The following is a 15744-nucleotide window of genomic DNA, read 5'->3' on the forward strand; positions in this document are numbered from 1 at the left end:
GGTGTTGTGCTTCTTCCCAAGTCGATGTTCAATGCTGTCATGTTGGCATCTTGAAATCAGCTGTGATGGGAATATTTACACCTTGGAAATTGCACATGCTACAAATCAGGGCTTGATTTATTGTTTTGCTAGAAGTGTGATAAAGAAAATGTTAAGGGGTTCCTGGGTGGCTCAGTTGGTTAAGCGACTGCCTTTGGCTCACGTCATGATCCCGGGGTCCTGGGATCGAGTCCCGCATTGGGCTCCTGGCTCAGCAGGGACCCTGCTTCTCCCTCTGCCTGCCACTCCCCCTGCTTGTGCTCTCTCTCTCTGTCAAATAAATAAATAAAATCTTTAAAAAAATGTTAATAATGCAAGTGCAAGTTAAAAGTATATTATTTTGGGCCACCTGGGTGGCTTAGTCAGTTAAACATCCAACTCTTGGTTTGGGCTCAGGTCATGATCTCAGGGTCATGAGATTGAGCCCTGTGTCTGGCTCCCTGCTCGGCGGGGAGTCTGCTTCTCCCACTCCCTGCTTATGTGTGCTCTCTCTGTCAAATATATAAATAAAATCTTAAAAAAAAAAAAAGATTCTCTCCCTCTCCCTTTGTTCCCCCCCCAACTAGTGTGTGTGTGCACTCTCTCTCTCAAAAAAAAAAACCATATTATGTCTCTAGCTATTATACTGTCATTAGCATCAAAAATTATTTGATTCAGCAAAGAAATCACAAAATTGATGAAGGAGTGAGTGAAGGTTTATCATATAAGCCATCTTGTTTCATTTTCATCTTATTAACGTAACAAAAAAAATCAACCACTATTTATGTCGGAACTACTCATTCATCAATTACAACCTTAAGTTGGCTATGATTATAAAAACTGGGCAAAAATCAACGAAAATATTCTTGAGAATCAATTGATCATATGGAATTTATAATGAAAATAGGTTTCATTATGAAACATAATTAGGTTTCTTTTTTTCTAGGACTGTATGATAGAATTTTGAAATCATGTTTTTCAGATACTGACCGAGCTTTATCATTACTGGAAGAATACTGCAAAAAGTTAAGGAAACCAGAGGAACAGCAGTTGAAAAGCGCTGTTAAAAAGGTGATGGGTATCTTTAAGAGCAGCTTATTCCAAGCTTTGCTAGGTATGTATTACAAATTTATTTATCATTTTAATGGTCAGAATGGGGCTTAATAGTTTGAGTAATGTCATCAAAGAACCTAATGTTAACCAAATTTAAAATTAGAATAATTTTCTTTGATAGTGGAAGGAATGATTTTCTTTTCTTTTTCTTATTTAAGGCTAACCTAAAAAAGAACTGTTATAAAATAGAAAAAAAAGTGTAGGTTATCAAAAATATAAATATTGAGGGGCACCTGGGTGGCTCAGTTGGTTAAGCATCTGCCTTCAACTCAGGTCATGATTTCAGGGTCCTGGGATGGAGCTCCAAGTCAAGTTGGGCTCCCTACTCAGTGGGGAGCCTGCTTCTCCCTCTTCCTCTGCTGCTCCCTCTTCTTGTGCTCTCTCTCTCTGTCAAATAAATAAATAAAATCTTTAAATAAGTAAATAAATATTGAAAGAATGTTTTATATAGGAAGAAAAGTTTACACAGGAAAAGACCTGAATTGTCAGTTGTAAAAAAATTGAGGACAAATGCTGGAGAAGGAACTTGCCTTCCTTTAGAGAAGGAATTGGCTAGTACAAAAAGCAATGGGTCATTTCTCCTCAGAATCATAGTTCTACTTTTACTCTCCTCTTTGCTTCTCTTGTGAAAGTTTATGATCCATATTGAAAAGTTTATTGATGAAAATTTCAGTGCTTTGGAATTTTGGTCAGTTTGTCATAAATTTAACCATGTAATGTCAACCTTAGTTTAATCTCTAACATTAAAAATTGTGAAGGAATTCACGGACTTTGCTTATGTATGTGTGTCTTTATATGTGTATCTTTTGTACTTATGCAGATGACTTAATTCTTTACATAATATTTTAATATTTAATATAAACTAGCAAAAGATATAAACAAACACCTCCCCTCAACAAAAACAATCAACTAAATTAAAAAAAAACTCACTCAATTATATTATGTTTTATTATGCTTAAACAGTACATTTTAAAGAATAACTGAGTCTACTAGACATTATTACTTTCTCAGGTCTGGTGGTTTGGATATAAAATCTAAAAATGGGAACTTAGGATTAATTTTGAAAATACTTTATGTTTTTATTATGCCTACACTTGTTGACAAAAACTCCAACCTTAGGGTGTGAATATAATTTAAAAAACCATTAAATTTTGAAAATGTAAAATTCATCTATTGAATAAAAATGGAAGTAAAAAGCTTTGTAGGATTGTTTTGCCTGCAGATTAATTTCTTTAAAATATTTTTCTGTGGCTGGTAAGAATTAATGACACAAATAACTATAATCATCTTAGCCTGTATTAAATAAAAGCAACTCTAAATGGAGTCTTACAGAATTTAAATAAATCCTGTCATTAAAGAATAGTATTTTAGAGAACATTTTTAAGCCACAAGTTTCTCAATTAAAAATTGATGGTCTCATCTAGTTGATAATTAGTAAAGGCTATTAACTGAATGACAGTATCTCTAAGTAGAGTTGTATGATGTGCTTAGTTGAGACTGACCAAGTCTTTTGAGAGTTTGAATTTTTGAGAGCTTGATTTAGGAAGAGTATTGTTGAATGCTTTAGATAATTTTACTATACTTAGGCAGTGTTTGCATTTGGTATCACAATATCATTACATGGGGAATAAAAGGGCAAATGAATGACAGAGAATTGCATTTTGCCATTGTTTTGGGTGAGTGATAATAAATATCTTGGCAAAAAGCCTACATAGTTTGAATTTCTCTAGTAAAATGAAAGGCAACAATAATCTGTAAAAAGCTGTTATATAAGTAATCCTGGTGTCCAGCTTTGAATGGATAGATTTGCTCTGGCTAGTCTTTAAAAGTCATTTTGGGATAAACCAGACTGCAAAGAATGGAGCAACATTATACAACAAAACATAATTTTCATTTCAGTTCTGTGTGTGTTGCTAAATACTGATAACTAATTTATTATTATTGAATGTTTGAGTGTTTTCACTGTGTATTTTCTTTAAGGACTCAAAAGAAGAAAAACCATGTAGCACTCTGCATCCTGAAAGGGATTATATCATTATAAAGAGATAAGCAGAGAGCTGTTGATAAATAGAGTATTGTTTATGGTCTGTAACTTTCTGTTTGGACCAACTACCTCCTACCCTACCACCTGTCCTTTTTTCTGTTACAAGTAATGGAACACAGTGGCTTTACTCATTGTTCTGATATTCGAATAGCCAGTATATTGAAATAATACCTTGCATGAATCTCAGTTAACTAGAAATAGAAGGGAATCATAATGCAGGAAACCCAGTACAAATGGATAGTAAAATAAAATATTATTATTACAAGATATACTGTAATATTTACATATCACCAGAGAACCAACCCTTCTCTCGACAGATGAAAAGCATCACTTCAAAAATTAACACAGCCTCCTTCTGTGATCCTTCCATCATATGCTTAAAAAAAATCCCAAACACTAGTATGTCTTAGGTGGTATAATCTATGAGGACAGAATTTTGTCTACATAATTTTGACCATTATTGAGTGCATTAAAGCATTTTATAAGTAGGTTCTGTGATAGTAGGGTGGAAAGTGATGGCAAAGATATTGTTTTTTAATTTTTAAAATAGAACTTTATTTGCTCACAAAAGTAATATATATTCATCCTTTAAAAATTAAAAATAAAGTAAAAGAAGAATATAAAATTTTATGGTAAGATACATTCCTCTTATGGTAAATAGCAGGATATATGATAAGCACAGAGAATGATGATCTGTTTGATTAACTTTCTCCCTCCTTGCTTCTACAGTTTCTGTATCCTTTGTTTTAATTTTCCATTTATTGACAACTGACAGTGGGAAAAGACACTTAAACTTTTAAAAAGTTAGTAATTAATTTTCATTAATGTACAAAAAAAGAAAAATACCTAGAATAGCAATATCCCAGAAGTCGCACATTTGGATGTTGGGCTTAGGGTGACATCTTGTGGTGTAACTAAGGAAAAAGTTTTGTCCAATGGATAATTACGGTTTTATATGATTACATTATTAGTAGATTTTGAATATAAGTGAATTGGAATTCCATGATATTTTACAAATTAATTTAGGTCTCTCTATTTAGTATGGCTAAAACATTCAGATTTTCAAGATACTCTATTTGGTTATTTATTCTTCATTTAGGTGATGAAGGAGCAAGATGGAAATGTTTTTATTATTTTGATACTTCTCTTCCAGATCTCCTTTGAATATTTAAAGATTTATATTACCACCATAATTATTTGTAAAAACTATTTTAATAATATAATGGGCCAGTTCATTTTCAGATATGTACCACAAATGTTCTTTGTTTTTATACCTTATTGAAATTTTTTTTATTCTTTATTTATTACTTATACAATTGTGGACAGAATTATGTATATATTAACAAGTTTCAACTCCTTTCAAAATCTTGTTAATCTTATTGATCTGATTTTATTTCCTTTGTTTCTTTTTTTAATTTATTTTATTTTAATTCAGTTGATTAACATATAATGTATTATTAGTTTCAGAGGTAGAGTTCAGTGATTCCTCAGTTGTATACAATACCCACTGCTCATTACATCACATGCCCTCCTTAATCCCCATCTCCCAGTTACCCCATCCCCTCACCCTCCTCCCCTCCAGCAACCCTCAGTTTGTTTCCTATGATTAAGAGTCTCTTATGGTTTGTCTCCCTTTCTGGTTTTGTCTTAGTTTATTCCCCCCTTTTCCCCTATGATCTTGTTTTGTTTCTTAAATTCTGCATATGAAGGAAATCATATGATAATTGTCTTTCTCTGACTGACTTATTTCACTTAGCATAATACCCTCTAGTTCTATCCACATTGTTGCAAATGGTAAGATTTCATTTTTTAAATGGCTGGGTAGTATTCCATTGTATATATATACCACATCTCCTTATCCATTCATCTGTCAATGGACATCTGGTCTCTTCCTATATTTCCTTTTATTTTATTGCAGTGTTTGAGGGGGGCTTTTGGGGAAAGATTTAGAACAGAATGGGCAGTAAAGTGGTATTTTCCTAAAAACCTTGCCAGTAGCAACATCTTAGAAAAATGCTTATTCTTTGCATGTCAGACTTTGTGTTAGAGTAGAATACTTTAATTTCCATAAATCTTAACATAGAACAGTATGGACTCATAGAGGTGATATAGTAGATGTAGTATATACTGGAGTATATTGGATATTGGGATATACAGGAGATATACTACTATACTGGGATTTATCACCTCCTTGTTGAAGCCTTCTCCCATGTTCTTACTTGATAGTAGCTTTAGCCAGCCCTTTTATTATGTCTTACAGCATTTTTTCAGATTAGTGTAAAACATTTATTCTATTGCCTTATGATACAGTGAATATATTTCTGTCCCCTCAGTAAACTGTGAGTAGCTTGAAAGTTGAGGTTATATCTAAGTGACCTTTAAACCCCCAGCATATGGACCTTAATAATAGTGGGCCTTCAATACATTTTATTTATTCATTTACTCAATAATTATTTTAAAAATACCTGGTATGTATTAGACATAGTGCTAGGCAATGGGGATACAACAGCAAAATATAGAGGAGAGGATTGTCCTCGCCCTTATGGAGAAGTGAGAGAAATCAAATGGGCAAAAGAGTCTTTAGCTATGCAATTAGGTAATTATTTAAATGTAATGCTGGTAAGTGCTCTAAAATCAATGTGTTTAAAAGTTTTATCACATTTTAATTTGAGTAAAAAAAAAAACCCTACATATTTTTCCAATATAGTAATTCCAATATAATATTTTATTTCAAAATAACATTATGTGAAAACATCATGGCTATTTTGGTCTTAATTATTCATCATAATGTATAATTTTTGCCACCTGATCATAAGATAGTCAAAGGATTTTTTTATAGATTATAGTGAATGTGAAAGTCCACACAGTTATTATGAATTTGAGAAAACTTGGCTTTAATCCCCCAAAGCAGACATTCTCAAAGTGTGGTTCTTGGACCAGCCGCGTCAGCATCACCTGGAAACTTGCTGGCATTGTAAATTCTTGGGTCTTACTCCAGACCTACTGAATCAGAAACTCCGGAAGTAGTGCTCAGCAAATAGTGTTTTAATAAAACTTCCAGGTGATTCTGAGGCATGCTAAAGTTTGAAAACATGTGTTCAAAATGATTAGATATTTGGCCACCCAAGGAAAGTAATATAGTTTGTGAATATTATTAATAAATTTGGTGAGATATGACAGTGGCATTTCTTTATTCTTGGGTTTAATAAAGATTTGATTTGATCTTTAACAAGTATAATGAGCCATTATTATTCTGGGATATATCTTGAGCACTTTAAGGACCCATAAATTGAAGAATATAATTATGGCATCTAATTTTCTTTTTAAAGTACAATAGTATACCTTAAACACTTAAGTGATTTTTTTTTCTTGGATACTTGATGATAGTTTCTACCTATGAGGCTATGGATAGAGAACAGCAAAGCTACACTGAGATGTTGCTCTTGGCACACACGAGGCTCACTCAGTAGGTAAGTGCTTACTGCCACTTACACCCTTAAAGCAGGTGCTCCAGCAAAACAAATACATTACTACATGTCATGCACCTTCAAATAAGTCTTGACTAGTCAAAGCAATGCATGTTAGATTCTTAGATACTAAGTTCTACTATGCTTCTACTTATTTGCTGACAGTACCCGTTTACATAAAAATAATGCAGGTATTCCAGTTATTGCAATTGAGTAATAATAATTAATGAAGTATTTATGACATGTTTAATTTACATGGACATATGCGATGGATGTTACTAGAAACAAAGTCCCTGCCCTTCGCCTGGGTGGCTCAGTTGATTAAGCGACTGCCTTCGGCTCAGGTCATGATCCTGGAGTCCCGGGATCGAGTCCCACATCGGGCTCCCTGCTCAGCGGGGAGTCTGCTTCTCCCTCTGACCCTCCTCCCTCTCCTGCTCTCTGTCTCTCATTCTCTCTCTCTCAAATAAATAAATAAAATCTTAAAAAAAAAAAATTAAAAAAAAATTAAAAAAAAAAAAAAACCAAAAAAACAAAAAAACAAAGTCCCTGCCCTTAAGGAGGTTAAGCAATTGGGAAGGTAATATTCACATATATACAAACAAGTACAAGACAGGATATAACCAAGGACTATACTTTGAAGGCTAGACCAAAGTGTTGTTAGAAGTTCAGAGACGCATGGGATTGCAGATTGATGTTGCTAGGAAAGCTTTTCTATAAAATGTAAACTTGGGCTGGGTCTGTCAGTGATAGGATTTGGGTAAGAAGAGGACAGAAAAGGACATTTTTTCCATCCATCCATTTATTCAAAGATATACACTGAACACTGTGCTAAGCATTGTGATATACACTAGGGAGACAAGCATTAAACAAAATTGCATAAATAGTTTATATTTACAATTGTGATAAATGCTACAAAGGAGAAGGAGAGGGTGCTTTTGAGCAAGAGGCTTAACATTCGCAGTGGAATCAGGGAAAGCTTTCTTAGGGAAGTGGCATTTGAGGTGATAAAAATTATTCTGATTGATAGAGGTCAGAAGGAGAGTGAGGAAATGGATATGACAAGAACAAGGGTTCAAGATGCTCTTGATATTTAGGTTTTTAAAATGTCCTGTGGGAATTAGATAAGGCATCACATTAAACTTAAGTCTCTTCCAAAGACTTGTTTAAATTTGAAGGTAAACTTGAGGGGCTCCTGGGTGACTCAGTCAGTTAAGCATCTGCCTTCCCCTCAGGTCATGATCCCAGGTTCCTGGGATCAAGCCCTGTGTTGGGCTCCCTACTCAGTGGGGAACCTGCTTCTCCCTCTCCCTTTGCCCCTCCCACCTACTCGTGCTCTTATTCTGCTCTTGCTTTCTTTCTCAAATAAATAAATAAATAAAAATAAATTTTAAGGTAAACTTGAGAAACAAGAGTGGTAAGCATAAAATGTGGCCCTCACAATCCTTATTATAGCCCTCTTTTAAACTGTCGTATATTGAGTGTGATTAGTTGTGTTTCATGTCACGTGGGATCAAGTATATCTTAAGTTAAATTTGACACTTTATATTGGATGCCATCAAAAGGGTTGGATGCCATTCTTGGCTCTGGACTTTGTATACTTGCTGCAGGATTTATGTCACCAGATGGCACCATTTAACTAAATTTACGTACTTTGGATGCTTATAAGGTTGGTTGTTTTTAAATGAAAGATGCTTTTATTTGTGATCTAGCTGAATTAGGAAAAAATTAATTTACTTTGATGGCATATGAGATCTCTATACACAGTAAGGTAATGAAACCCCAAAAGTTTGTTGAGAACATGAAAGGTTTGGGCAATTTCTGCTAAGTACATAATAAATAAAAGTTTGGTAATAGTCACTGTCACTAATATATGGCAGCTGGCAAAAAAGCAGAACACAATAGGTTTCCCCATCTAGGTTTTCCTATAGCTAGCATAATAATATTATGAATATTTTAACCTTGAATGTAACTTTCAGATGTAGGGATTTGATATACATAATAATAAAAACATAGAGAAAATTCTAAAAGATTATTTTAGGAATAGGCCTTTCAAGATGTCTTGAAATATGATAATATGTTAAAAAATTTTTGTCAATAGAGTATATGTTCTATTGAACTATAGGACTAAATATTAATAGAAATAAAGGTGTTTTTTCTTAGTGTAAACACTCATCTAAAGGAAATGAATATTACTTTCTTGGTTAAAAACTTCCTTTTTTTTTTTTTAAGATTTATTTATTTATTTGAAAGAGAGAGAGAGAGCACGAGAGGGGGAGGGTCAGAGGGAGAAGTAGACTCCCTGCTGAGCAGGGAGCCCAATGTGGGACTCGATCCCAGGACTCCAGGATCATGACCTGAGCTGAAGGCAGTCACTTAACCAACTGAGCCACCCAGGCGCCCTAAAATCTTCCTTAATACTTTCCTCATCTTTAAGCAGAATTAGTCACTTTCTTCCTTATGTTCCTGTATTTGTTCATATTTATGATACAGCAGTTATTACATTGTATTATTGTTGATTGACTACATGTTCATTTCCCTCAGTAGATTGTGAGCTTCTTAAATGCAGGAACTGATTCTAATTGAGTCAGACTGATTCTAAGTGTGTAGCACATTGTCTGTCATGGAATATTCTATCATTAAATGTCTTTCATTTGACAAAATATATTTTGAACTCCTACTAAGAGATACTGTATTAGGCTCTGGAAATTTAGTGACAAGAGGCATGTGGACCTATTTTCATGGAGTTCATGATCTGCTATGAGAGAGAGACATTAAACAAATATGTACAATAGTGATAAGTACTTAGAAAAGTTATTTGGATTAAACAGTAAAATCATATGTTAATAAAAAAATAAAATAAACAGTAAAATCATAAGGGATTACTTGAACTGGCTAAATTCATATTATTGTATTGTGTTTGTTTAAAAATGTTTATTCTTTTTTTTTTTTAAATGATTTATTTATTTAAGTAATCTCTACATTCAACATGGGGCTTGAAGTCACGACCCTGAGATCAAGATTCACGTACTCTACCAACTGAACCAGCTAGGTGCCCCATTAAAAATGTTTAAATTCTATGTATTTAGGGCATAGCATAAGCTGGAGATTCTCTCTCTCCCTTGCCCTCACCCTCTGCCCCTTCCCCCTCAAATAAAGAAATAAATCTTTATTTTTATTTTTTTAAACTATTTTTAAAAATCATGTTCAGTTAGCCAACATATAGTACATCATTAGTTTTTGATTAGTTCAACAATTCATTAGTTGCATATAACACCCAGTGCTCATCACAACATGTGCCTTCCTTAATACCCATCACCTGGTTACCCCTTCCTTCCACCCCCCTCCCTTCTGTAACCCTCAGTTTGTTTCCTGGAGTCCAGAGTCTCTCATGGTTTGTCTCCCTCTCTGATTTCTTCCCATTCGGTGTTCCCTCCCTTCCCCTATGGTCCTCCGTGCTATTCCTTATGTTCCATATATGAGTGAAACCATATGATAATTGTCTTTCTCCTTGACTTATTTCACTTAGCATAATACCCTCCAGTTCCCTCCATGTTGATATAAATGGTAGGTATTCATCCTTTCTGATGGCTGAGTAATATCCCATTATATATATGAACCACATCTTCTTTATCCATTCATCTGTTGAAGGACATCTCAGCTCTTTCCACAGTTTGGCTATTGTGGACATTGCTGCTATGAACATTGGGGTGCATGTGGCCCTTCTTTTCACTACATCTGTATCTTTGGGGTAAATACCCAGTAGTGCAATTGTGGGTTGTAGGGTAGCTCTATTTTTAATGTCTTGAGGAATCTCCATACTGTTTTCCAGAGTGGCTGTACCAGCTTGCATTCCCACCAACAGTGTGAGATGGTTCCCACATCCTCACCAACATTTGTTGTTTCCTGATTTGTTAATTTTAGCCATTCTGACTGGTGTAAGGTGGTATTTCATTGTGGTTTTGATTTGTATTTCCCTGATGGCTAGTGATGTTGAACATTGTTTCATGTGTCTGTTAGCCATTTGTATGTCTTCTTTGGAGAAGTGTCTGTTCATGTCTTCTGCCCATTTCTTGACTAGATTATTTGTTTTTTGGGTGTTGAGTTTGATAAGTTCTTTATGGATCTTGGATTCCAGCCCTTTGTCTGATATGTCATAAAAACAAGTTTAAATACTATGTATTTATTGAAGCCTTCTGGTAGTATCTATTATTGTTGGAAATTCAAACTTCTCACCCGTAAGATTCCCCATCTCCTCTTCCTACCTCTCATCTCATCTCTTCCCTACTCACCATACTCCAGCCACATGGCCCTCTTTCTGTTCCTAAATGACATTTTTCACTTGCTTTTCTTTTGTTTAGAGTACCTTTCTACCTAAATCTACCCAAATCTGCCTTTTTGGCTTATGTCATCTTTTAGGTCCAGTGCCTCTAAAGTGCCTTTCTGTCTCACTCTGCATTTCTACCCCACCCCCAAGTCACATCTATCACATTTCCTGCTTGATATTTGTGACTGTGTGGATCACTATGAGAAATTTTGTTTATGAGCTTTTGCATGAGTTTCTCTACCAGAATGTAAATTCCATAAAGCAACCATATTGCCTGTCTTATTCATTGCTATATCTGTTATTTATTTATTTATTTATTTTTAAAAGATTTTATTTATTTATTTGATAGAGAGAGAGTTAGCGAGAGCAGGAACACAAGCAGGGGGAGTGGGAGAGGGAGAAGCAGGCTTCCCACCGAGCAGGGAGCCCGATGTGGGACTTGATCCCAGGACCCTGGGATCATGACCTGAGCCGAAGGCAGACGCTTAATGACTGAGCCACTCAGGCGCCCTGCTATATCTGTTATATTAGCTTAGTGCCTATCACCTAATAGCCACTAAATAAATATTTATTAAATGAATGGATGAATAAGTGAGTGTTGCTGCATGCCTGATATTGTGCTAGATTCTTAAGTTAGAAATGTCCTCATTTGAAAGGAATAGAAAGCTTATGCAAGTAGGGTTTTATTTATTTTATTATTATTTTTTAAAGATTTTATTTATTTATTTGACAGAGAGAGAGAGAGCACAAGCGGGGGGAGTGGCAGGCAGAGGGAGAAGGAGAAGCAGACTCCCTGCCGAGCAGGGAGCCTGATGCGGGGCTCGATCCCAGGACCCTGGGATCATGACCTGAGCCGAAGGCAGCTGCTTAACGACTGAGCCACCCAGGCGCCCCAAGTAGGGTTTTATTTTTTCCTACTTTTTTACTACTTAAGAAGAAATCTGAAGGTAGGCATTAGTTCAGCATCTCAGGAAAGTTCTGGTCAATTTCAATTCTGCTGAATTGAAATTATAACAGTTCTTAGGGAGGAGTGTAGGAATATAGTGCCAGCAGAACCCAAAGCAAGTGTTGTCAGCTAGGCAGAGCACCTGGGAGCTTCCTCTGAGCCAAGAGGATGGACTCCAGGTCCCACTAAACAGATTTCTCCATGAGAGCCCATCAGTATGCTCAATGACCAGATGGACAGGGACATTGCTCCAGGATCAGAAGAGACAAAGAATAGCAGTTAGATCCAGTGAACCCAACTGATTTTTGCCCCTAAGACTATAATGACTACGATGGCAGATAAACCATATGCCCCGCCTTGGCCCACCTCCAGAATTATCTACTCCCATATACCTGGGCATTATTTTAGCAAGAGATAAGCAGCAGGAGGAGTAGGATATAGGAATTTAGGGTTTCTGAAGCAGCTGGATAAGCCACAGACACAGTAAATAAAGATTTGTACATTTTGCTTGCAGATCATGGTATAAAGTTTTATATGTGACTCCATTATACTGAAGCACAAATCTCAATGTAGATTCTAACTTCTACATACTCTTTTCAAATTTGGTATTGAATGTAGAAAAGGATTAACCACAATAAGGAGCAATGGAAAAGGAATTTTCTGACAAGTATCTCATAGGAAAGGCTTCCTTTTCATCCTGTTAGTTCTGGTTCCTGGCAAATGACGGAAGTGGTAGAGAATGAGTAACATTGATCTCCCTAAGTTTATTTATATGAGTTGGTCCTGAGAGTTGCTTAAGAAAACATTTATCCCCTACCTCATTTGTTGCTCAGAAGCCCCATAGCTTTTTATTTATTTATGAGAGAGAGAGAGAGCGTGCATGGGGGGCACAGGCAGAGGGATAGGGAGAGGGAGAAGCAGACTCCCTGCTGAGCAACGAGCCCAAGGCAGAGCTCAATCCCAGGAACCTGAGATCATGACCTGAGCCAAAGGCAGACGTTTAACCAACTGAGCCACCCAGGTGCCCAGCCCTGGAACTTTTTAAAGTATGTTAAGAATTCCAAACTTTCCAGTAATAACCAACAGATATACCATGTAGCATAAATTTCCCTGATTTCTAGTTTCTGAGTCTGTGGGTTCTATTTTATTTTCAATTTCCAGTTTGTTGTCAAAATGATAAACCTTCATGAAACCATAAGATTAGCATTCTCTTTACTGAGCTGTCTGTATGTATACAAATTGAGTCATCAAATGTACCTAGAATCACAAAACTCCAGTGGGCGTGCCAGTTCTTACGAAATGCCTTAATCATGACTCCCTAGAAGTTTAAAGCACTTTTAAGCTCACAGAAACAAATTATACTGAATATTAAATAACACTTACACAAAAACCTTGAGTTATGAAAATAAGCCACTTGAAAATAAACAATTACTTCAGCAATAAGCTTCATGCTTTAGAAATAGTTGCTGCAAAAGCTTTTTGAAGAAGAGTTTGAGAGCTCTTCAACTGATCAAAATAGGATAATAATTATAAGTATAAAGGTGAGTTTTGGATTTCATTAATTGAGATAATACATGAACAAAACCTGATTATTTTAGGTGCAGGGCTCCATTAACATTTTTTAGGATACACGTTTACATTCTTCTTGCCATTTTTCTCATAAAATCTAATTTTTAAAACTTTCTAGAAGGGGAGCCCCTGGAAATATGGAAAATTAAACGTATTTAACAGCTCTCTGCAAGTTCTAAACCAATTTTGGTGCTGGATACTTCCATTTCCCAAATTTGAGTATTTATAACTGTAACATGGAAGGAGGTGAGCTAATTGAATGACTTTCTTTATAAACATGGATAATTATGGAGAGGAGTAGTGACTCTGCATATTGAATGAAGGAAAATAAACAGTAATGTAACTGAACTGAAGTTTGTAAGCCCCAATACACAGTAGAACAAAACCCTGAGATATTGAGTATGCAACAAAGAAAGGATTTATTTGAGAGGCAGTCAAATGAGGAGACAGGAAGCTGACTCAAATTTGTTTTCCCTGACTGAGATTAGAACAAATTTTTATAATCATAGGGATTGAGATTACATACATACTGATGAAAAGGGCAGGGAAATTTATCACTATTCATAAGGAAAGATGGAACACGCATATTGAACAAACATATGTACCATACATCCCATGTTCACTTTGGGGTGCAGACTTATTAAAATGAAGCAGAATTTGGTCCCTGACATCAGGAGGTCATCTGCAGGATGAGGAGAGGGGCTGTGCGCATGTTCAGAGCTGACATAAATTAGATGGGGTCTTAGGCTTGTTATCTCTGGTGAGAAATGCAGAGCCTTGCTTATTCATAGGCTGGAACCATATCAGTGGCCTTCATTTCTGTCAGGCCAGGCCTCTGTGGAGATAGCTAGTGAATTTGTCAGTAGTATCTGAAAAGAAACAATAGGTATTCAAGGAGAAATAGGTCTCTGAAAACCAAGTTTTAAGTTTTCTGTTAGTGTTAACCTTATTAAACCTAAGAGGCACTGTTTCAGTAATATTCTACATGATAATTTTATATTTCAAATTTGAATTATTCTCATTATTTTGGCTTTGTGGACAAGCAATGCCTTGGATCAGTTCTTTGATCTCCTTTTTAGCAATAATCTCCTCCTCTACCACCTGTCAGCCACTTACTCCTTTGTTTTACTCTATATCTTATCATTATTAATAACTACACTCCTCTAAAATCTCTACTCTCTGACCACCACTCATCACCTTCTATTGATCCCATTTCTTTCTTTCTTTTTTTAAAGTAGGCTTCATGCCTAGTGTGGAGCCCCAACACGGGGTTTGATCTCATGACCCTGAGATTTAGACCTGAGCTGAAATCAAGAGTCAGACACATAACTGACTGAGCCACCCAGGCGCCCCAGTCCCATTTGTTTCTGTATTTCCCATATCATCATTGTTTGATCCTATAAGCTCTGCTAAACCATCAGCCCTATGCATTTTCATGATCTGTGGCTCCCGTAAGTCTTCATGTTCCTCCTTACCCAGCTTAGAATATATGATTCATTGCTATAATTAGCCATTTGCTTACACCCTCAATTTCTTCATTGTCCTGCCATATGCTGGCAAAATCCAACCTCTGGTGAAGTCCATCTCTGTCTATTACATGCCTGCATCAGTGCAGCCAGATTTAGCTGAAGGAAAACACACAACCTTGTTAACTGGTTTCACTTTAAATTTATGACCAGAAAGGCTATTATTTTCTTGGGCAGTTCATTTTCTTGTTCTTATAGGGAACATTTCATACTTTCTTTCTCCTCATATGCAGTACACCTCACATTCTTCAACATTATCTTCTGACTTTTCTTCTTATTTTATTGAGACAATAAAAATAAAAGAGGGGCGCCTGGATGGCTCAGATGGTTAAGCGTCTGCCTTTGGCTCGGGTCATGATCCCAGGGTCCTGGGATCAAGCCCCGCATTGGGCTTCCTGCTCAATGGGGAGCCTGCTTCTCCCCCTCCCTCTGCTTCTCCCCCTGCTCATCCTCTCTCTCTCTCTCTGTATCTCTGTGTCTCGAATGAATAAATTAAAAAAACTTAAAAAAAAAAATAAGAGTATTTCCTTATCTTTTTACCAGTTAATCTACTAACCTACCTATATCTGTATCCTTATATTCTGCCTTCCCTTTTATTAAAGTGTCCCTCCTCTTTTCTAAGGCCAAATCCTCCTCTTGGATAGAGTATTGAGTCAAGAGTCTTAGAATGTAACAGAAAGCCTTCTCAGAGTTTAATGAAGGATCTGTTTATAAAGATATGGGCAGAGTTAAGA

At 35.9% G+C, this 15744-nt stretch overlaps 1 protein-coding gene across 1 annotated transcript in view; it reads left to right on the forward strand.

Annotated features, from left to right (window-relative positions):
- Window positions 1-15744, forward strand: part of LOC129046364 (disks large 1 tumor suppressor protein-like) — a 562187-nt gene that overhangs the window by 16117 nt on the left and 530326 nt on the right. Inside the window, exon 2 of the mRNA XM_064575848.1 lies at window positions 1001-1132. Within this exon, the coding sequence (XP_064431918.1) occupies window positions 1001-1132 (132 nt within the window). The remainder of the gene's footprint in view (window positions 1-1000; window positions 1133-15744) is intronic.

This window comes from Mirounga angustirostris, unplaced genomic scaffold (assembly GCF_029215605.1).
Source record: "Mirounga angustirostris isolate CCGP_5_RB_7025 unplaced genomic scaffold, mMirAng1.0.hap1 SCAF_13, whole genome shotgun sequence".
NCBI lineage: Eukaryota > Metazoa > Chordata > Mammalia > Carnivora > Phocidae > Mirounga > Mirounga angustirostris.